The 23,061-nt window shown below is 37.8% G+C and overlaps 1 protein-coding gene across 8 annotated transcripts in view; it reads right to left on the bottom strand.

Moving 5' to 3' along the window:
* Positions 1 to 23,061, bottom strand: part of znf385d (zinc finger protein 385D) — a 506,886-nt gene that overhangs the window by 135,500 nt on the left and 348,325 nt on the right. For 5 of the 8 annotated variants that reach the window (XM_062984389.1, XM_062984388.1, XM_062984387.1 and 2 more), the window contains one exon: positions 20,834 to 20,950. The exons of 2 other annotated variants lie outside the window; for them this stretch is intronic. In XM_062984389.1, the coding sequence (XP_062840459.1) occupies positions 20,834 to 20,950 (117 nt within the window). The remainder of the gene's footprint in view (positions 1 to 20,833; positions 20,951 to 23,061) is intronic. One more of the 8 variants, XM_062984391.1, reaches the window with a different exon arrangement.

Here is a 23,061-nt window from a genome sequence, read left to right as displayed (position 1 = left end):
ACCAACACCACTAGACAACGCCACAGCAACGCGTGGCCGGGCACAGCTAGTTACATATAATATTACTAATAATATTACAGTATAGTGGTATAGTTCAATATAGTAATATATAATGCTAAAATTGTGCTATGCTAATAATATAATATATTGTATGTACATATAATTTGTAAGCCACTCTGAGTCCCCTTTGGGGTGAGAAGGGTGTGATACAAATGTAGTAAATAAATGCAGTAAATAAATAAATAATAAATAAATACATTTTAGACTTAGGCTCGCCCAAAGTCTGAAATGACTTAAAGGCACACAACAACAACAACAACAACAACAACCCTAATTAACTTGACTATCTCATTGGCCAGAAACAGGAGCACGCTTCCCATTGAAATCCTGATAAATGTATGTTGGGTTAAAATTGTTTTTATTTTTAAATATTGTATTGTTCTTTCATTGTTCTTGTTGTTGTTGTTTTTGCACTACAAATAAGACATGTGCAGTGTGCATCGGAATTTGTTTGTTTGTTTTGTTTTTTTCAAATGATAATCCGGCCCCTCAACAGTCTGAAGGATTGTGGACCGGCCCTCAGATTAAAAAGTTTGAGGACCCCTGGTGTGGAGTTTTCTGTGGGAGCCACTTGTAGACCCTTGAATGGTACTAATGCCATCTTTACGCATCAAGCTAGGCCTCATGAAACAATTTACCACTTTGGACAAGGAATCAGCAGCATTTAAGTATTTACATTTAAATATTTGCTTCTAAAACCTTTTCTCAAAGGTTTTAGAAGCAAAAGTTAAAACCTTCATTTCTGTTGGGCCTCAAATCAAGAAAGTGATTGTGTGTCAAGAGTTTCCTAGTCTTCCCAAAGAACAAGAAAAAGAAGGATCAATCAGTTTTGTTAAAGTAGTTAAAGACTTCCTTGGAAATCATAAAGCTGAAAACTATGTTGAATTGGTTAATACTCTGATGGAAAACTATAGCAAAATGGGTTGCAGGGTATCTTTAAAATTACATACATATCCTTGATGCTCATCTTGGTAGATTTAAAGAGAACATGGGTGCCTATTCAGAGAAGCATGGAGAGCACTTTCATCAAGACATCCAACAATTTGAATGTTACCAGGGAAATTACAATGAAAACATGATAGGGGACTAATCTGTGAAAGCAATCTGACATACCCTCGCAAATCTCGCAAAACTACACATTTCCAGATTTCTTTTTATCCATTTGCAGTATTTTAAAATATATATATAGTTGGTTTGATATATAACGTTTTTTATCCTTCTATTACCTGAGACCCAAAAGTTCGTAACTTCCTTAATTAAAATGCAATTTTAATCTTTCAATGTGCTGACTGCAAAAATGTTTTTTGCAGTTAAGAAATTTGTTCCATGTGTTCATGACAGAACAAATTATGAAATGACATTCATAGCCCAGAAATAAAAATTGTGTTACATACATACATTATCATTAGATTTCCTATCCTATCCAATTTGTCATCAATCCACTCCTTTGTGCTTCACACAAGTCTACCATTTGCCATCATCAGATTTATAGGAAAAAAAATTATAAAAGCAAGCAAAATCAACCAGTGGAGGTTGATTATAATTGCACAAGTTTAGTCCCCAACAAGCAGTTCAATCTTTTCCAGTTAATTGTTTTTCAAATGCCTGTGTTTTTTGCCTGCTTATTTCAATGACTCACTAACTTCAGATGCTAATTAAAGTATATGATAGGTCATTTTCAGTTTCACCCATATATAAAATTGAAGACAAAATGATCAAATATCATCCAATATAACTAAAACACATAAGTATTTCTCAGAAAATGGTTCCTATACAATAGAACTAATTTAGGCATTCTAAGACTGGCAAAATTAGAGACTTGAAATGTCTGGAGTGTTTTCAAGTTTTATTGCAAATGTCTGGATAAAAAGCTAAGAAGGGTAATGAGTATTATATAACAGTTCCCAGTAGGATATTTCACATATGAAAGATCTTTGCAAATGAAATACAGTACAATAATTGGCTTTTAATGACAGTATGCCTTTCATCACTCATGGCAAATGAATACAGACCTTTGCTAGACACAGAACATACTATATAGGCCTTACTAATTTCTGCATAACTGTGCCCTACAGTGAACATTGTTATGGAAGGCTGAAGATCTTAAGAGACGATTAAGATCTACTTATATGCATTTCCGTTTTAGAAAATGTCATCTAAACATGTTCCAGAATTCAGTTTGCAGGATTTAATTAGCACCCAGTCCTCCCTTCCTTTAAAAATAATAAAAGACAGCTAGTATATAATGATTATATCTGTCATAAGGACAGATGAACTAATGCCTCATGTGATCATTAATCTTCATGTGGCAGAAAGTGGGGGGAAATGTACTACATCATCTCTAATGTCATTCACATATGAATGAATGGGAATTATTTTTATATAATTTAATGAACATTAGCTGAATCATATGGAAGATTTCCACATTGATAATGTGAAATGGACCAAAATGCATGTTGTATTACAAGTATATAGACCTCACTGCAACATTCCTATAGCTTGGGAAAGTTACTTCACAGCTCCTCCTTTTTTCCACATGACCAATGATAATGCTGGCTGGGGAAACCTAGACATGTTAGAGTGGAAGCAGGCCCTTGGTGGAAAGAAAAGGTAAAGTGGGCTCTCCCATTTACTGGATTCTTCAACTTCTCACTCTAATGCTTAGCTTATGTACAGATTCAAAAGCAGAATACATTGGAAGAAGTAAGACTTGTAAGCTATAAAGCTGTGCTCTGGGAGTCAATTTGAGCACCCAAAGAATTTCAGCCACAACACTTATCCAGGGCAAAATACTGTTATTAATTATGTTTTGAGGGCCACACCCTCAGAATATGATTCTTTCAGGATAATCCAGAAAGGATACAATGTGGTCCTTCATATCGTGTCCCCAAGCCACTGAAAGACACAGTGAGAGGTTGAAAAGAAAGAATGGAAAGAAGGAAAATTCACTACACAAACAGTTTGGGATCTCTCAAATAATTAGAAAGAGATGGTGCTGAAGTGGAAATATTAGAAAAGAATGAGAAATGTCAAGGACCAAGAAAATTATGTGAGAGCGGATTGATCGCTCCTCACGAGTACAAATGCCACCACCACCAATTTTGCTGTAGCAACATCTTTTCATCTCTTTACCCTCTCCTACCTATGAGTCTCTCGTGCTTTGACATTTTAATAGCATTTTTATCCCACTGATCTAGGTCAATTCTATGAAATCCCATGATTCAGTTTCAATGGCTTTGTAGTTTTGTGCATTTTCAGCCACAGAGCTGTAGTGTGTTCTCAAATTTCCAATCCCACAATGCTGCAGGATACAGCCATGGAAGTTAATGTGGAATTATAGTGCTAGTACTAGATAATGTGAAAGAATGAAAGAAGGGGGAAATTAGGGAAAGAGTACCCCTTGCTTAATATAATTATAGCCCTATTTTACAGATTTTGGGGAAATGGCATGCAATCCTCTAGTTGGATAATTCATTTTTACTGACAAAGCATTTTATCCTCTTTGTCTTTCTGTTACACCACCAATTTGCCTAAAAAGTAATGGCATTGAAATATACTACACTAGGCAGTTTTATCATGTTTTAGTAAACAGGCTGAAAAGAGATCTGATACTTCATTCTTTAGAATGTTATGTACTTTTTGTCTGAAGGTGAACTGTGCTTTTGTTTCCTGCATGGGAAGACAAAGCCAGCAACAATGCAAACAAATGAAATTCATCGTGAAACCCTGAGGATGTGTGTAGCGTTTCTAATGTAGTTAAGAGCATGCTGTTTCCTGGAGAGACAAACTTATTGGAACTACAAAAGAGGTTCAAAATAGAAATAAAACCATCCAAGATTTATTTAAGGCCAAAAGCCCCTCTGTGAAATCATCCCCATGCCATGACCTTTAATAAAATGAAAACACAATAATGTAAATATACTCTCATTGCAATCTCAAAACACTGGGACTGCAAATCCCTACCATTTCATATAGGGTTTGTTGGAATACTCTATTCTGTGCAGTCTTCCATAATAATTATTCTGTAGTGGGGTAAGAGGCAGTTTTGGCTACTGCAATAATTTTCAAAACAGTGTTTATATACTATACTAGCTGTGCCTGGCCACACATCACTGTGGTGAATTTTCGAGGTTGTGGGGTGTTTAGTTTTGTTGTTTTGTCTGCTGCCATGATTCCATCACTCTTTTATATATAGACTAGCTGTGCCCGGCCACGCGTTGCTGTGGCTAAGTATGGTGGTACGGGAAATAAAGTATTGAGGAATCGGTCGTAGTTAAGGTAAAGGGTAAACGTTTTCCCCTGACATTAAGTCCAGTCATGTCTGACTCTGGGGGTTGGTGCTCATCTCCATTTCTAAGCCGAAGAACTGGCGTTGTCCGTAGAATCCTCCAAGGTCATGTGGGATGACTGCATGGAGCGGCGTTACCTTACCGCCGGAGCAGTACCTATTGATGCACTCACATTTGCATGTTTTCTAACTTCTGGGTTGGCAGAAGCTGGGGCTAACAGTGAGGGATCTCTCTGCTCCCCCAATTCAAACCTGCAACCTTTCGGTCCAGAAGTTCAGCAGCTCAGCGCTTTAACACGCTGCGCCATCAGGGGATATTATTTCGTAAAGGTTGTGAATATACAATATTTCTGATTGTTTTTTTTAATCTGTTGGAGGCAAGTATGAATGCTGCAATTAGGGGAAATGATTAGCATGTAATGGCCTTGCAGCTTTAAAGCCTGGCTGTTTCCTCCTGGAGTGAATTTTTTGTTGGGAGGTGTTAGCTGGCCCTGATTGTTTTCTGTCTGGAATTCCCTTGTTTTCAGAGTGGTGTTGTTTGCGAGATTTTATGTGCTTCTATCTGTGGCCCTCAGAAAATAGAGGATTTGCCAGAGTTTGGTGATGAGAATACTTTGTTGGGAGGTGTTAGCCGGCCCTGATTGTTTCCTGTTTTCAGAGTGTTGTTCTTTATTTAGTGTTCTGATTTTAGAGATTGTATTGTTGTGTTTTATTATACCACATTAATTTTTATATATTCTGATTTTAGTGTTTTTGAATACTTGGAGCCAGATTGTATTCATTTTCACGGTTTACAGCAACACAATAATAATAATAATAATGATAGTAATAATAATGACTTTGGTAATACACACTGCTTCACTCCCTTTTCAGCTTCCTTTCTGGAAGAATCCTTTCTTAGGAGGTGTTAGCTGGCCCTGATTGTTTCCTTTGCAGAATTCCCAATTTCCCTGCTTTCAGAGTGTTGCTCTTTATTTACTGTCCTGGTTTTAGAGATGATATTGTTTTGTATTATTCTACCACAGTAATTATTTCATATTACAGTAGAATCTCACTTATCCAACATTCGCTTATCCAATGTTCTGGATTATCCAACAGTCTGCCTTTTAGTAGTCAATGTTTTTGTAGTCAGTGTTTTAAATTCATTGTGATTTTTTGGTGGTAAATTTGTAAATACAGTAATTACTACATAGCATTACTGCATATGGAACTACTTTTTCTGTCAAATTGGTTGTATAACATGATGTTTTGGTGCTTAATTTGTATAATGATAACCTAATTTGATGTTTAATCGGCTTTTCCTGAATCCCTTCTTATTATCCAACATATTCACTTATCCAAAATTCTGCCGGCCTGTTTATGCTGGATAAGTGAGACTCTACTCTACGCAGATGACATGCAAATCCACTACTCATTTCCATCTAACTCCAAGGAAGCCCCTCGGATACTGAACCAGTGCCTGGCTGCTGTGGCGGACTGGATGAGGAGGAACAAGCTGAGGATCAATCCTGACAAGACAGAGGCCCTCCTGGTCAGTCGCTCGTCTGATCGGGGTATTGGGTGGCAGCCTGTGCTGGATGGGGTTGCACTCCCCCTGAAATCACAGGTCCACAGTTTGGGAGTCCTCCTGGATTCAGCGTTGACGCTTGAGGCTCAGGTGTCGGCGGTGGCCGGGAGGGCTTTCGCACAACTCAAACTTGTGCGCCAACTGCGACCATACCTCGTGAAGTCTGACTTGGCCATGGTGGTGCATGCCTTAGTTACCTCTAGGCTGGACTACTGTAATGCGCTCTACGTGGGGCTTCCCTTGAAGACGGCCTGGAAATTACAATTGGTCTAGCGCTCGGCGGCCAGATTAATAATGGGGGCGAACTACAGGGAAAGATCTACTCCCTTGTTCAAGGAGCTCCACTGGCTGCCGTTCATTTTCCGGTCCCAATTCAAGGTGCAGATTATCACCTATAAAGCCCTAAACAGTTTGGGACCTGCCTACCTTAGTGACCGTATCTCCTATCATAAACCCGCCCGATCTCTTTGATCGTCAGGGGAGGCTCTCCTGTCGCCTCTGCCTATATCTCAGGCCCGTCTTGTGGGAACAAGGGAGACGCCCTTTTCTGCTGTGGCCCCCCGACTGTGGAATTCACTGCCCATTGAGATTAGGCAGGCCCCCACTTTGCTAGCCTTTAAGAAAGACTTAAAAACATGGCTCTTCCGGTGTGCCTTTGGAGAGTAACTGTCATATTTTCCTTCGGTTATTCCCTTGGGATATCTATCCTCTAGACTGTTCCACTATTTTATGTTCCTGCTCCCCGTGGTTTTATTCATATGTCTTTCTCACCAAGTTTTAATTTAGTGTTCATGTGGCCTGCCCTGGTTTTTATTGCTTTTTCTGAATTTTGGATTGTAATGTATGTTATTATTTATTGTATTGTTAAATTGTGTTATGATATGTTGTTTTATATTTTGTCATATTGTATGGTTTTGGGCATGGCCCCATGTAAGCTGCCCCGAGTCCCCGTTGGGGAGATCGTGGCGGGGTATAAATAAAGTTTTATTATTATTATTATTATTATTATTATTATTATTATTATTATTACTGTATATTTATAATCTTATATTATCTGCTTAGAACTGGATTATATGAGCCCCCTTCTACACAGCTGTATAAAATGCACACTGGAGTGGATTATATGGCAGTGTGGAGTCAAGATAATGCAGTTCAAAGCAGATAATATAATATTATAAATGGGTTATATAGCTGTGTGGAAGGGCCTTGAGTCTACACAGCCATATAATCCAGTTAAAATCTGATAACCTGTATTTTATAGGCAGTGTGGAAGAGGCCTAAGTGAGGCCTAACTCTGCCTGTCCCCTGGACTGAGTGGGTTGCTAGGAGACCAAGTGGGTGGAGCTTAGCCTTTTAACTGGCAGTAATTGGATAAAAACAATTATTCCTCTCCCTCTAATTAGGACTTTATTTTTCTTTTCTTTTTTTGGATCAACCTAGAGGCATGGATGAAGGGTTGTGCTGTCAATTTTCGAAGTTGTGGGGTGTTTAGTTTTGTTGTTTTGTCTGCTGCCATGATTCCATCACTCTTTTACATATAGATAGATAGATAGATAGATAGATAGATGGATGAAGTTACCTGGGCCTCCCCATGACCAGCAGGATCTTGCCTGTCAGCAGGGAACATCTTCCCATTCACAGTGGTAAGTGTATGAGAAATCACTCAGAGCACAAAAGTTCTTTGAACAAGGGCTGGCATTCATTTAGGCTCTTGTGCATTTCTTTCATGAGATTGAGATTATGTTTGGAGTTTACTTGGCCTAAGTGTCCAACCAGGGTACCTTCAACAATTTAGCAAGCAAGAAATCAGTGGTAGCACAATGTTCCAAAGACAGCAGATCCTAGGGTTGAATTTCTCACATCTAACTAAGCAGAACATGAAAATTATAAAACATGTGATGTCCTGAGGAATGTACAACAAGCTGTTGCATTAATGTTCCTTGAGCAGCATGGAGATTCTGCTAATGGTGTTCAATTACTATGCAAATACCCTGTAATTGCAGTTGTTAAAAGTTGGTCATGGTATTCTGCCATTTGGAGAGAGGGAAAAAACAGAAATGAGAAATGACTGGTACATGATCCAGGTTAATTGTTAAGAAAGAATGAGCCTCAGGTGTCTCTCCCCATCTACAATATTTAGAACGAGGCAAACAGAAAAGAAGAAATGTACATTTTGAAAGCCACATGCTAAAATCTTTTATTTGTACAATTATGCTCTTGCTGTCTAAGATTAATCAAGCAAGCTAACGATGCAAAAAATTACATTTATAATCCAGTCTGAATACAGCTGTACAGCAAGCTAAGATCTGAGTACTATTGGGGTAAATGGAATTAATGGTCTGTCCCTAGCAATCTCTATATCTATCACTTACTAATTAACATTATTCTGTAAAGAATAATTTACGGTGAGAAAGATATATAAAAGCAAATAGACTAAACCTCCATTGAACAATGTTCTTGACTGACAGCCCTACAAGCGGTATCACATAATGTGCCTGGTCTACTTTGTGATAATCTGCCACCTGGCACCAAAATCAGTAAAACTATTTAATATAATTCATTAAAAAATGGCAGTAAGTTATCTTCAACAAGGAGGAACTTATGCGGGAAATGTCAGCTTCTACTAATAACTTTAAGTCCAAATATGAGATGCTATAAAATAACAATGATTACACTAAGAACGTAAAAATCCAAAGTATTATATTTGTAGACAACTTTGCACATTCATGATGTTAGCACTTATATACATAGTCATGATCTTATTGAGCCTACATTTGTTTTATTCTCTTTTGGTTTTTACTGCAAATTGATTTCACAACATTTTATGCTGTTTCTAATTGTGACAATATATTGTATTACATTTCCAAAATATAGAAGAGATGGGGGCTTCAAGTTAACCTGTTTCATGAGTTGCTTGATGTATCTTTTAATAATAATAATAATAATAATAATAATAATAATAATAATAATAAAGAAAGAGTGACATATAACAAATTAAACAAAATAGTACTGACTCAGTCTTCAGCCATTTTCCATTTAAGAGGAGCAAGGGACACATCACTGCAAAAAAAAAATACAACCCTTTCCCTGCATGAAAGAATATACAGTAGAGTCTCACTAATCCAAGCTAAACGGGCCGGCAGAAGCTTGGATAAGCGAATATCTTGGATTATAAGGACTGATCAAGGAAAAGCCTATTAAACATCAAATTAGGTTATGATTTTACAAATTAAGCACCAAAACTTCATGTTATACAACAAATTTGACAGAAAAAGTAGTTCAATACGCAGTAATGTTATGTTGTAATTACTGTATTTACGAATTTAGCACCAAAATATCACGATATATTGGAAACATTGACTACAAAAATGGCTTGGATTATCCAGAGGCTTGGATAAGCGAGGCTTGGATTAGTGAGACTCTACTGTAGTTATAATATCTGGGAAAGCAAGCCACGGTTTAGGGAGTTTCTTCCCCTTGTTCTTTCCTTAGCAAATGGAATCCAATCTACTCTTAGAGGTAGTTGCCTTATGAAAAAGAGATGTACTTCGTTATTGTTGCACTTCTGCTTTCGTGGTATGTGAGCTGGTTTAGATGTAATACAGGGTGTTTGAAAAAGAACTCCCTATTCACCATTTAATTTAATTTAATTTAAATGGTGAATGGGGAGTTCTTTTTCAAACACCCTGTATTTTGTCCATGTACTAAAACAACATGGCTAGCTAGGGGTGTAATGTAGTTTGACTTGAGTAGGTGTTGTGCCTTTTGTTTTATGCTTGTCCTAAAGAGAACAGTTGACTTAAACAGGGATTAGAATCCCTGCATTTGAATGGAATTTCCCATTTACATACTTGCTGGATTACTATACTGTAGAAAACAAAATAATCTTTCCAAAATTGGATACCTCTGTCTAGTGTTTCATGCAGTGAGTATATGCTTATATACTTTTTTGAATAAACATTTCCAATTATGGAATCATTGTACCATTTGAAAATAATAATAATAAATAAATGAACATTCTGACTGGTATATTCACCAGGCAACCTCATTTGAGGCAAACCCATAGTAATGGATTGTGCTATAAAGACAAATGCATAACAGATCCTATGGAAAAGACACAATAAAACCTCTATGACAGTGGTTCTCAACCTGTGGGTCCCAAGATGTTTTGGCCTCCCAACTCCCAGAAATCCTAACAGCTGGTAAACTGGCTGGGATTTCTGGAAGTTGTAGAGTAAAACCAGGGGTGGCCTTAGGTAATTTCGCTTTGTAAGCGAACCTAGTGGCCGCGCCCCCCCTGAATTTGCGCCCCACACCCCCAAGGCCACGCACATACCTCCAGCGGCGACGGTGGTGGCGGCAGCAGCAGCAGTGGTGGGGAGGACCATCACCTCCCTCCCAGGCGAAGGCCTTCCGCGTTCGCTGAGGAGGGAGATGATGGTCCCCGCCACCTCCCTCCTTGGCAAACACGGAAGGCCTATCTGAGGCCTAGGTATTCTCACGAGAATACCTAGGCCTCCATAGGCCTTCCCCGTTTGCCAAGGAGGGAGCCGGCAGCAGGACCATCGCCTCACTCCTTGGCGGAATTTGAGGCCTTCGCCGAGGAGGGAAGCGATGGCCCCTGCCACCTCCACCCTCGACGAACAGGGAAAGCCTACTGAGGCTTAGGTATTCTCGCGAAGTCTCACGAGACCTCATGAGAATACCTAGGCCTCCGTAGGCCTTCCCCATTCGCCAAGGGCGGAGGTGGCGACGGGACCATCGCCTCATTCCTTGGTGGAAGTTGAGGCCTTTGCCGAGGAGGGAGGCGATGGTCCCTACCGCCGCCGCCGCCTCCCTCCTCGGTAAATTTACACGGGGGCACTGTCGAAGCCTCGACAGCACCCTGCCCCTTGATGTACGCCCGACGCACCCGCTTCAATGGCCTCCACGTTGCACCGGGCCTGGGTAAAACTTATGGGGTTGAGAACCACAGGTTGAGAACCACTGCTCTATAATATGCTTCTACTAGAAGTCATTCAATTCCAAAAAGTTCACTATTACAATAGCACATTTTCACAGTAAATGTGAGAGTATATCCCCCCCCCCCCATGGATATACTTAGTGAAGCAGAAAGGCACCTCAGATTCAATTGTGAATTCTATGTTATGACATACAGTAGGACTGCAACCCGCAATTTCACTTACCCATGTCCAAAAAACAAAAACAAAACCTCTCTAGGCATTTTTTAGATTCTCCAGTTTAATTCAGCAGAAGTTGATAATAGAGTAATCAATTGAGGCCCTAGAAATGCTACAGAAGTGTTGTTGCTATGTGTATTAATTCATTCCAAGAGGGTTCACTATTACAATAACACATTTCCACAGTAAGTGTGAGAGTATATCCTCCATGGATTAATGATGTTATTAGTCATTACATTATTCTCAGAAATAAAATTGTTCTTTTTGTCTACAGAAAATATGTGTCATAGTTAAGATAATTTCAACTAACATGCTAACCAAGGTTGATAATTAAAATTTAAGATTCACTTCTACTAAAATGAAATAAAATATTTAAATAGTTAACCACACAGAGTTATATTTTAATGATACTGGTTTTCTATTTACCTTTCAGATATTGGTTGAATAGAAACAATGTTTCAAATTTATCCAGCTACAATGATTTTTTAAAATTAAAAAGGTTAGAGTATCAGTGAACCCTATGTTTTTTCTTCTTTATGATACTATCAAAACCAAACACAAACACTTATTGTCAATATAAATTGTAAATAATTAAACATTCTTGGTTTAACATAATTTGTCATTTAGCCAATCATCTATGATTCTATAAAAGTACTGGGGACAAAATGGATACCTGAGTTGGGATATTCTATCCATTAAGGCAATGCTATACATTACATTCAAAGTATAATTTTGAATAAAGTATACACTTTATGGTGATGCATGAACATTTTTAAACAGATGCCTTGAGACAGAAAAATAAGAATGTGGACTACAATGTATGAGGAAGTAATTTTGCTCAGGAAATGAAGGGTCCTTCAGATGTGATTAGATTGCAGCACCCATCAGCCTTAGCCAGTAAAATCAGCAGAAACAGATGGTGGGAGCTGCAATCTGATAATATCTAAAGGGCAGTAAGTTTTATTCTGGTTAAGTTTTTTATCTCTTTTGCCAAACTGCTCACAGCAAAAGCTGTACTTTTCTGCAAGCTGCGAATAGTACCAATGTACTTGCCTCCCAGACCATGCAAATGGCAACTTTCTGATGGACCACATGATGGGTGGGGATATCTATTACTCCTACTGCATACTCAGTCCTGTTTGGATCTAATATGTGGCTTTGTTGCTGCTATCAAGTGCCACCAAGTTGATATCAACATGTGACATCCCCATGAACGAGAGAACTCCTGTTCATCCTATAATCAACAGCTCTGCTCAGGTCCTGCAGACTCAGGAATGTGGCTTCCTTGAATGAGTCCATCTATTTGGAATGCAACTAATGCCTTGTACCTTACATAGCATTATTGTCAGCCATGTCTTCTCATTATATGCCCATAGTACAATGGTTTCACATGTTAGCCTTTTGGGCTCTTAGGGAAGAGTTCAGGCTTGATTACAATTCCTGATGTAAGTGAACACATTTGATCTCAGTAGAAAAGGCTTTTAGCTCCAACGACTGTGTTGGTATTTCCCTCCAAAGAGAAAATTTTGTCCCTATTCATCGTAATCCTGTTAAGCTACTCTCTGATATCTTAATACTGGACATTGCTGAACTATAAAGAAACTGTGTGTGTGTGTACACACACACACACAGGGTGCATATGCGGAGCTATAAAATGAAAATTTGGTTTATTTTTTTTAAACCCATCTTGCCATTAATATCTTAGATATGTTTGAAATGTTTTAATGTACAAAATTCAATAGGAAGAAAGCAAAAGGTGAGTAGCCTAAAAGCTGCTAATATATTGTTTGCAAAATACAGGAAGTATCTTTTTTCTGGATGAATGGAGGAAAACCTACACACATTTCCTACTTTTACCAAACATTTAGTGACAGAACAGAGACAGTATGTTTAAAAGGTCCCATTTCAATTTTCAGCAACCAGTACAAACACAAGTCACAGTTGGTCAAGTTGTACAGTTATGGACTAGAAAAACTGTCGGTCTGAAATGATAAACTGCAACTTCACACAGAATAGAAGAGAGACAGATTGCATTTTGTGCAGTGTTTAAAAATTATGCCTATCCTACCCTATAATATCTCAACCACTGTGGCTTAAGAATAATGATTGGTTATTTGATTTTATGCCTTTATTTCCCAAATAACAAGGACATTCTAATTTCCTCAAATTTATCTTTAGACATTCATCCCAATGTTATGTGGCTTACATAATTTTAGAGGGCCACCTCCAGAATTTCTAAACAGAAGCAGTGAATGCTCTCAGCTCTGTTTAATACAGCGCCTTCCAATGATAATTCCTACTTTCTTCTTCACGGTAAACTTCTCCAAATTGGGTTTCTGCCTATTTAATTGAAATGCGCAAGAAGCATATGTCCTGCTCAAACAACTGTGTGAAGTTCAAAGTATCATATCTAAACAGTCTACAATCTCTCACGCCTTCAAGGCACTGCACTCTTAGAAATGACTCCTTAATTTGAAGCAAACATAAAACTTTAATTTATTGAAATGTGCTGCTGCTTTTTTTGATGGGAAGGCAATTTCTATGTACCCAGTGCAGAATAATGTCAAGGCTTAATTAAAAGCAGCCATCCACATATGAACTTCATCACTACTTATACTTGTACCACGTTTCAGCTGCAGAGGGGAAAATGGGTGAATTAAAGACCAGTTGATGTATATGCTATTTATTTATGCTGTAAGTATATAGTACATGGAATGCTTTATACTGAACAAAACATGTCTCTTAGAGATATTACATTAATTTAAGTATTGCAAAAAAGAAAATGCATTATCAAAAAAGAACAAAAATCCACCAATATCCATAAAATTTACCATGTTAATTCGAATGTATTGATATAATTTCAAAATTGTCAGTATAAATTAAAAACAAACACAAGAATAAATGGAAAAAAGGAAATAATAATAATAATAATGACGATGGTAATAATAATGAGACTCAGGGCGGATTCCAATCACAAAAAGGCAAACATTCAATGCCTAAATACAATAACCAATACATACATAAAAGCAAAAAATAATGACCCAACCAATAAAAACAAATCATAACTTAACATCTAAAATTGAAATATGACAAAACCTATCAAATAAATCATATCAACATAAAACAAAACATCAAACAGAAACATCACTTTTTCCTGAGCCAACAGGATTCATTGGGGTATATAAGATGATTATTGCCAAAGATGGTAACTGGGCTAGTCGAGTAAACAGAGCCTGGATATGGGTATCTGATTTTAATCAGAGGGAATAATGGTATCGTTATCTAATTCTCCTCCTCTTCATATGCCAATGAGCAGAAGAATGTTTTCAGTAGTTTGGAAATAAGAAATACAACAAAGAAGAAGAATGGAGGCTGATCAAGGACTGATCACACATTTTACTCAATAGATAGGGACAAACCCAGAAGGCTAGAGGTGCATGCGGTTTAGGCAGCTGGGACACTGAGCAGACCACCATGTTAATAATGCCCTGTCCATGGTGCTGAGTGGACGTTCTAAATTCTGTAGTTTTAAAAAGTAAACTTTCTTTAGTAAGTTTTTTGTGACGAGCAAAGAAGAACACTGGCAGGAACTCAGTACCACTGCCTGCTCCTTGTGGCCAGCTATTTTGTTTTCCTTGTGGTCTCAGATTTAGCAGTAAAAATCTCCTGGATTGTTAAAAAAGTCAGAAGCACAAATCATTTCCATACCTCACAACCTCTGAGGATGCCTGCCATAGATGTGGGCGAAACATCAGGAGAGAATACTTCTGGAACTTGGCCACACAGCCCGAAAGACATACAGCAACCCAATCATTTCCATGCTTTTAATCCTCCCTTGAGGTGGAATATACCCGACCCTATTTTATCCTCACAACAACCCTTTGAAGTAGACTAAGGTTTGAGATTTAGTGATTCGCAAAACATCAAGCAATGAGTTTTATTGTGGAGGGATTTAATTCCTTCAAATTCTTGTATAACATGGTGTCTAGGTTTACCATAAATGACAGTATTCTACTTAAGGGTTGGCAAATCTGCTTTAAAACCCTAACTTGACTTTCATGTTGTGATGGAAATTCTACCTGTAATTTATGTTAGCAATTATTATGGTTGCTGCATACATGATAAATGAGGGCCACTAAACTATGGCTAAGGCTGTCAAGGGAACAGAAAGAGAAGTCTCTGCCAGAAAGTAGAGAGAAAGGTAGAACACATTTCCAAGATTCTCTTATGGCTCTCGAGGCTAGTTTCCAGTTTGCAAAATAATTCTTTAAAAGTGGAAAGGATCCTTCCTATCTGTTGACTTCTTGTCCCTGAGCTTCTTATAGAGATGTTTCATGTTGATGTTATTTATTTCAGTACTGTCATGTCCATATTCAAGAAAATAAGGGTATCACATTTAAAAACAATATTTAGGTATATGGAGGTGAAAGACTTAGGGGACTTGTTTATGAGAAAAGGCTGAAATTATTATTTCACATGCAAATGTAAAATTTGTTTTTATTGTTTGGTTTCCTTCACATGAAATAATCTTATGCTATGAACTTTGAATCTGATTAAGTCATTTTTCAATTCATGATTAGATGACATAAATATTTTAATTTCCCAAGTATTACTGAACTTCCAGTGTTAAATGCTACCAAACTGTCAGTTGTCAACTACAGTGAAATACTTAGAATAATGGCATGCCAACTGGAAAATTGTAATACCACTGCATGTCAACTCCTACTGCACACAAACTGTTAAGATCTCTCAACACCCAAATGTATTTGCTGTCACATATCTAAAACATTCAACTGCTAAATACAAGTGTGGATACTGAAATCAAGTATCAGATTTCAGTTAAATAAATATGCAGTGTAAAACAGCGAAGGTAAATAGTAAATATTTGCATGACTATTTAAAGCTTGACAGCTTTCCGCTAATCAAAACAAAGCAAAACAAAACAAAGAAACTGTTTGAATTGGCTGCAGGCATGTAACTATTTCTAGCACTGAATTTCAGCATCAAATTGTACTAAATTTATTCAAGCAAGTGAAATAATGCACATGTCCAACCTTAACAAATTATTTGTGTGAGAGTAAGTTTAATAATGTTGATCAAAACTTTCCAACATAATTAACATGTTATTTTCCTCACTAAAAATCTGGCTTTTTAATTAGTAGATGGTACCAAAAGAACCTATTTAATTTGTCCTTTTTTGCATTTTGTCATTGTCTCACTCATTCAGTCATCTCCGACTCTTCGTGACCTCATGGACCAGTCCATGCCAGAGCTCCCTGTCCGCCATCACCGCCCCCAGTTCCTTCAAGGTCAAGCCAGTCACTTCAAGGATACTGTCCATCCATCTTGCCCTTGGTCGGCCTCTCTTCCTTTTTCCTTCCATTTTCCCCAGCATCATGATCTTTTCCAAGCTTTCCTGTCACCTCATGATGTGGCCAAAATACTTCAGCTTTGCCTCTAATATCCTTCCCTCCAGTAAACAGCCGGGCATTATTTCCTGGAGGATGGACTGGTTGGATCTTCTTGCGGTCCAAGGTACTCTCAGGATTTTCCTCCAGCACCAGAGTTCAAAAGCGTCTATCTTCCTTCGCTCGGCCTTCCTTATGGTCCAGGTCTCGCATCCATAGGTTACTATGGAGAATTCCATTGCTTTCACTATGCGGACCTTTGTTGCCAGTGTGATGTCTCTGCTCTTCACTATTTTGTCAAGGTTGGCCATTGCTCTCCTCCCGAGAAGTAAACGTCTTTTGATTTCCTGGCTGCAGTCTGCATCTGCAGTGATCTTCGTGCCTAGAAATATAAAGTCTGTCATTGCCTCTACGTTTTCTCCCTCTATTTGCCAGTTGTCAATCGGTCTGCTTGCCATGATCTTGGTTTTCTTGACGTTTAACTGCAACCCAGCTTTTGCACTTTCTTCTTCCACTTTGGTGATAAGGCTCCTCAGCTCCTCCTTGCTTTTGGCCATCAGAGTGGTATCATCTGCATACCCAAGGTTGTTAATGTTTTTTCCAGCAATTTTAACTCTGGCCTTGGATTCCTCAAGCCCCACATGTCGCATGATGTGTTCTGCGTACAAGCTGAATAGGGAGGGTGAAAGTAAGCAGCCCTGCTGTACTCCTTTCCCAATCTTGAACCAGTCTGTTGTTCTGTGGTCTGTTCTTACTGTGGCTACTTGGTCTTTATACAGATTTCTCAGGAGACAGACAAGGTGACTTGGTATCCCTATACCACCAAGAACAAGCCATAGTTTATTATGATCCACACAGTTGAAGGCTTTAGAATAGTCAATAAAGCAGAAGTAGATGTTTTTCTGAAACTCCCTGGCTTCCTCCATTATCCAGCAGATATTGGCAATTTAGTCTCTTGTTCCTCTGCCTTTTCTGAACCCAGCTTGGACATCTGGCAACCCTAGCTCCATGTATTGCTGGAGTCTGCCTTGCAGGATCTTGTACTTGCATTTTGTACTGAGCCATAAATGTTCCTACTCAACATTTGGGGTATGCACAGGAAACCTCTAATATGCACATAGAGCTATGGAAAACTAAGAAGTATTTCAAAGACTTCAGTGCTAGAAAGAACACCATGTGAATAAATTCTGTGTTGATTTCAGATCTTAACAACTCCCCTCCCCTCTCACTGTTTTGAATGCAGTTAGACTTTTTTTTTTTTACTACAATCTCCTCTCTCATTCCCCTTGATTCCCCTGAGTGGTCAGGCCCAGCTTTTCTAGGCTTTTCACATGCTTTGACTTGTCACTACAATATTTCAATTAATATTTTAAAAAGTGTTGGATATCTGTTTCAGAAAATAGTCAGCCTTGCTCTGAGGGATGTCCTGATACACAGGGAAACAAGAGCTGCCAGCAGATGAGCTACAAGTAATACTGATGAAATCAGACAACTGTACCAATCAGCCTTAGAGTTATTCCTGAAAGATGCTTTCTAAGTCATAGGGATGGTTCTTGATTTATTCCATTTATGTGAATTTTTAATATGTAAACCTAGAGTGGGCAAAATGCTACTTTCCATTTGTTAAAGAGTATTGCAATCCCAATGGTAAGGAAATCCTGGAGACGCAATGTAGAAACAACTACTCCTAGTGCAGTGATGCTAATGAGCCATCTTGGTTAGTAGTTTGGGCACTGGACTATTATTCTGAAGACCAGGGTTCTAAGCCCCGGTTGACCATGGAAACTCACTGAGTTACACTCTGTCTCAACCATAAAGAGAGGCGAATAAGGATTCAAATTAAATGTTTCGTATGTCTCCACATTTCTAACATTGCAGTGCAACACATTAAAAATATCCATATCTAGAACTCTTATATTTGGCGTGCTTGTTTTCATTTGGTCACTTTGCCTGCCCATCTTTTTTGGATGCCAAAACTCTCCAAACATTCAGCTGAGGTCTTAAGTTACTACAATTACTCTTTCGAAGAAGCAATTTGTCTGTCCCTCATCCCCTTCCCCCCGCCATAGTTACTTCCCTATAAAAACCACATGCATATATACTGACCAGAAAGGTACATTCAGCTTGTCAGCATGACCGTGACTCTCTTGAATAGTAACATTTATAAATCTTTTCTGAACTTTATAAGTTAAGGGCAGGAATCATGAGACCTTTCAGGTGTTGTAGGGCTTTAAGTCCAGAATAGCTAATCATGAGTAGCATTTCCACACGTTCAGGAAAACTGCATGATTCCCACGTAGTAGTAGCACAAATAGTTCCTTACCTGATTTCTGCTTTTTACTAGCTCTTAATCACTGTACCATCACTACTGTTTATTCCAGATGGAAGTATTTATACAATCTAGCACAACTGAAGAAATTCAGTGATAAGAATACTGCATTCTAAACACAGAACTAGGATCCCAGTAGTTACTATACTGGGACTGAAAAGCATTTTGTCCACACATCAAGTGGCCACCTGACCATGGAAATTTATGTTTTCAGGTTGGACTGAGTCATTTAGAGCAGAGTTTCTCCTCCAGTTGTTTTGGATTTCAGCTCCCACAAATTCCTAGCAGCTGGTACACTGGCTAGGATTTTTGGAAGCTGAAGTCCAAAACACCTGGAGGAACACAGTTTGAGAAACACTGATTTAGATAGTATTTCTTTGTATTGTTCACATGGAAGGAAGCAATTTGCCAACTGGGAGTGGAGAACATGCTAGTGAAAGAGAGAGAAAGAAGATCTAACAAAGAGTTTGTGTAAGACTGTGTGTGTGTGTAAGAGAGAGAGACAGAGAGAAAGTGTGCACAAAAAGAAGACAGAAAAATAGTAGATCTGATACAATCTACAATTGCTCTCAGCTCTGCCTGCTAACAGTATGCAGCTTTAGAAAGGATTACACTCAAATTCACATGAGCTCGTGAATTTGGTTTCATAGTAAGATTTCATGCAAGGCTTTGACCCAAGGTGTTGAGATGGGGATAAGGGCATTATCCCCATAAGAATTATACTCCACAAAAAAATTTCTAAATTTGTAATATTGTAGCAACTTAAAACCAAGCATTTAGAAATATAATTTAGTTATCCAAAGAAAAGGAGCAGACAATATTACCAAGGGAATAGGAAATATTCTTGACTTATGTACATATATAAAAATACATAATTTTAGACCCTTAGCATACACAGGTATATACAGCATTATAGTTAGCTAATCGTATCAATTGAATTAATCATGAATGGCTTGAAAATATTCCAAAAGTATATATCCAAACTGTTGGTTTGTCATTTTACATAAGGAACATCAATGTATTATATCATTGAATACAATGGGACTTGAGCACCCATGGATTTTGATATCCACAGGGAAGGGGGTATCGTTCAATGGAACCCCAGTGGATACCAAAGGCCCATTATAATAAGAGACAAGTTTTTAAGTGGATCCTTAATTACAAGCTATAGTCAAATCTAGGTTTATCATAAAAATAGTCCTCTAAAATACTCTCCTTCTGGGTCTTCTAAATGAGAAAGTCAGCATCCAAGTTTTAATGTTTTCAGAGGAAAAGAATAATTATTTTGATTCACTCTTTTTTAGATCATTATTTTATGATATGATGGATATCAAATCAGCCTCAAATATGGATTATGAATCTTTTCTATTCTTTTTTGTCCAACCTCAGCCTTGTAACTATGCTGTTTTGACACAGGATAATTCAGCACATAAAACAAGGCAGCTGCTACTCCCTCACCCAAAGAAGCTTACATTAATAAACCATTCAACAGCAAGTTGCAAAATATATTAGCAGTACATTTCTTAGCAAATGATACTCTGTTAAAAAGGGCAACCTGCTCTAGTGTTTTCCGCTCAAGGTGGGTATGCCAAATCCTTCTAGCCCATCTTCTATAGTAGTAGTGCATTGAACAGCGCAAGAAGCCCTGGTAGGAACAGGAGTCTTACATTGTATAGTTAAAGGCTATTGAAATATTTGTAAATGTTCAGCTTCTCATGTGCCAGTGGTGGCTAATGGCTGTAGTAATGCTTCCCCCTTTTATTGACAAATAATTAGTTCTTTATGGATCATGTGTTCATTTTTTTTTAATAAAGAAGACAATTGACTTGTAGAATTTATCACCATGGGATATTCAGGATAGTGTGGTGGCCACTACCACAAAAGGTCTTTTAAAAGATTAGACAAGTTTGTGGGAAATTGGGTATTAGACTTAATGGTGGCTAAGAATGGAACAACATTATCCAGAGTCAGCAGACTTACTTCTCCAAACAGTAGACTTACAAAGTTAGCCCCTACCTCTTTTGAATCTTCTCTACCCAGAGCCAGCCCTGGCATTTTTTTGGATATAACTGAGTTGCAGAACTGTGGCCAAGAGATGTGCATGTTCTTGTTCTGAAACTATATAGAAAAGGGAAGAAAAGTTGGAACACAAATTCTTGAAATAGCACAAGTGAATGCAAAGGTCTATATCACGAGAATCTGTTTACTCCAATAAATATCCAACAAGTATCTGATTGTTTTTTAAAAATGTACTAACTGATGAAATGTGATACATTCATTAAAAACATAGTGCATCTTACATAATATCTCTCTTACATGGCATTCCCACAATTTCTTCTTCACTGTCCGATTATTTCATGGAATTAACAATAGTTTTTGCTAAGAAATCTCAAAAATATTCCCTCCTTTGATATGTGCTGAAAGAGGTTTGACAAAGCTTTGTTTTTGCAATATTATACAACAAGAACAAAAAACGTACTCATGCTTTACATGTACTCCTGGGCAAAGAGAAGAAACATTCTTATTTGTTCTTCTCTCCACAATAATTGTTTATAAAAGAGTAACTTAAAATGAAAGTTATTCATCAGCACAATAAGTAATGATGCCCACATCCTCCTCAGCTAATCCTATGAGAAAGAGGAGAATAGCATGGAAAGAGGAAACATACGTTGTTCTCCTCCATTACAACAGCAAGACTTTGGAATTACATGGTATTCGTTCAAGGCTCAAAAATGTTAGAACTGCAACTCTCAGAATCCTCAACTAATATGGATATTGGGTGATTCGGGCGATTTCGTGAACTTCTTGGAATTTTGGACCAAAAAAAGGAGTCTTCCCAAACCCTATATTTCTGGTAAAGTATTGGAAATTTATTCCAATATCATACTATGTCTTTATTATGATAGCTTTCTACACAATGCTGGCTTAAATAGAATTTGCAATAATCTACTACCGCATCTGAAAACAAACATTGCTGGCATTAGCTGCCATTAAAATGATAGAGGTGAAATGACAGTATACATAAATGTAGGATACCATAACACATAGCACTGATTTATGCATTAACAATTAAACCAATTTGACTCACTGAATGTTTAAATGCAGTTATATAAAGACAGCACACTAAGGTTAATTGTGCGCGTAATAAAGTATCCCATATGCCGTGCTAGTTTATTTCACTTCCCTGTATTTTTAACTGAGCTGCTCAATAAATTATCAAGGACAGTTTCAAATAATCTGTGTCAATGCCGTATCTGAAACAGAAGCTCTTGATGGCAAAATATGTTTATTTATCCACTTATCTATTTAAATATTTGTGATTTTGGCACAATATTTTGACAACAGCACAAAACAACAAAAACCCAACCCAATAGACAAATAAGAGTTTGGGGGCGTAACTCAGAATTACATTACTTGTAACTCAGCCCACTGCAAGGCTGTTATGTGATTACTAATAGTTTCCCAATTTGAACTTGTAACATTACACATTATGATTTTCTTGTTGCATATCTTCAAATCATTTTAAACTTAAGGCAAACCCTAAGACCCTATGGTAAATCTATCACAGGGTTTCTGGGGCTGTGTTTAACTAGCCCATGATCACACATTAACCTTTACCTACCTGACCAATTTCAAATTGTGAATTTTAATCCACAATTCATTTGTGGATTTTAACTTGTATTATAGCTGTGTGTATATTGTATGGCTTTCAATAGTGTTTTATCTCTTGTTTTAAAGATGTTGCATCCCATCTCAAGCTGCAGAGAGACGCAGGGATGTTATAATCCTCCAAAACCAGCAGGGTTTGAAATCACACTCCTTGTTCTTAACCTGGTCTTTTCTCCATTCGTTTTTTTTTAAACCAGACTATTTCAACCTAAACGCAGACTGTGAAGTACAAGGCAAACAGTGTTCTGGGAAACCTCCTGGAATAACTCAATGTGCAATTTATGGAAAGATCTTTCAAGCTATAGTTCCGTAGATAAGAGTGAGTGTGGTGTTGCCTTTTTCTTTTATTTTTTGCTACCATAGATTTCATATAACTACAAGATACAGTAATAACATACATCCAACTTCTGGGAGAGGATCAGGGATCAAGCCCTGAAGTTGATCTTAATAATTTAAGATTTAAAAAAGACAGAGAAAAGCCAAGATCTCAATAACAGGAAATGAAGCACTGAATGTTTGGCGTCCTTTTCACAACCATTTCCAGCCCTCCATTTTATTTT

This window comes from Anolis carolinensis, chromosome 6 (assembly GCF_035594765.1).
Source record: "Anolis carolinensis isolate JA03-04 chromosome 6, rAnoCar3.1.pri, whole genome shotgun sequence".
NCBI classification, from domain to species: domain Eukaryota; kingdom Metazoa; phylum Chordata; class Lepidosauria; order Squamata; family Dactyloidae; genus Anolis; species Anolis carolinensis.
The sequence above is the reverse complement of the archived record's forward strand: the minus strand, read 5'-3'. Positions and strand labels throughout refer to the sequence as shown.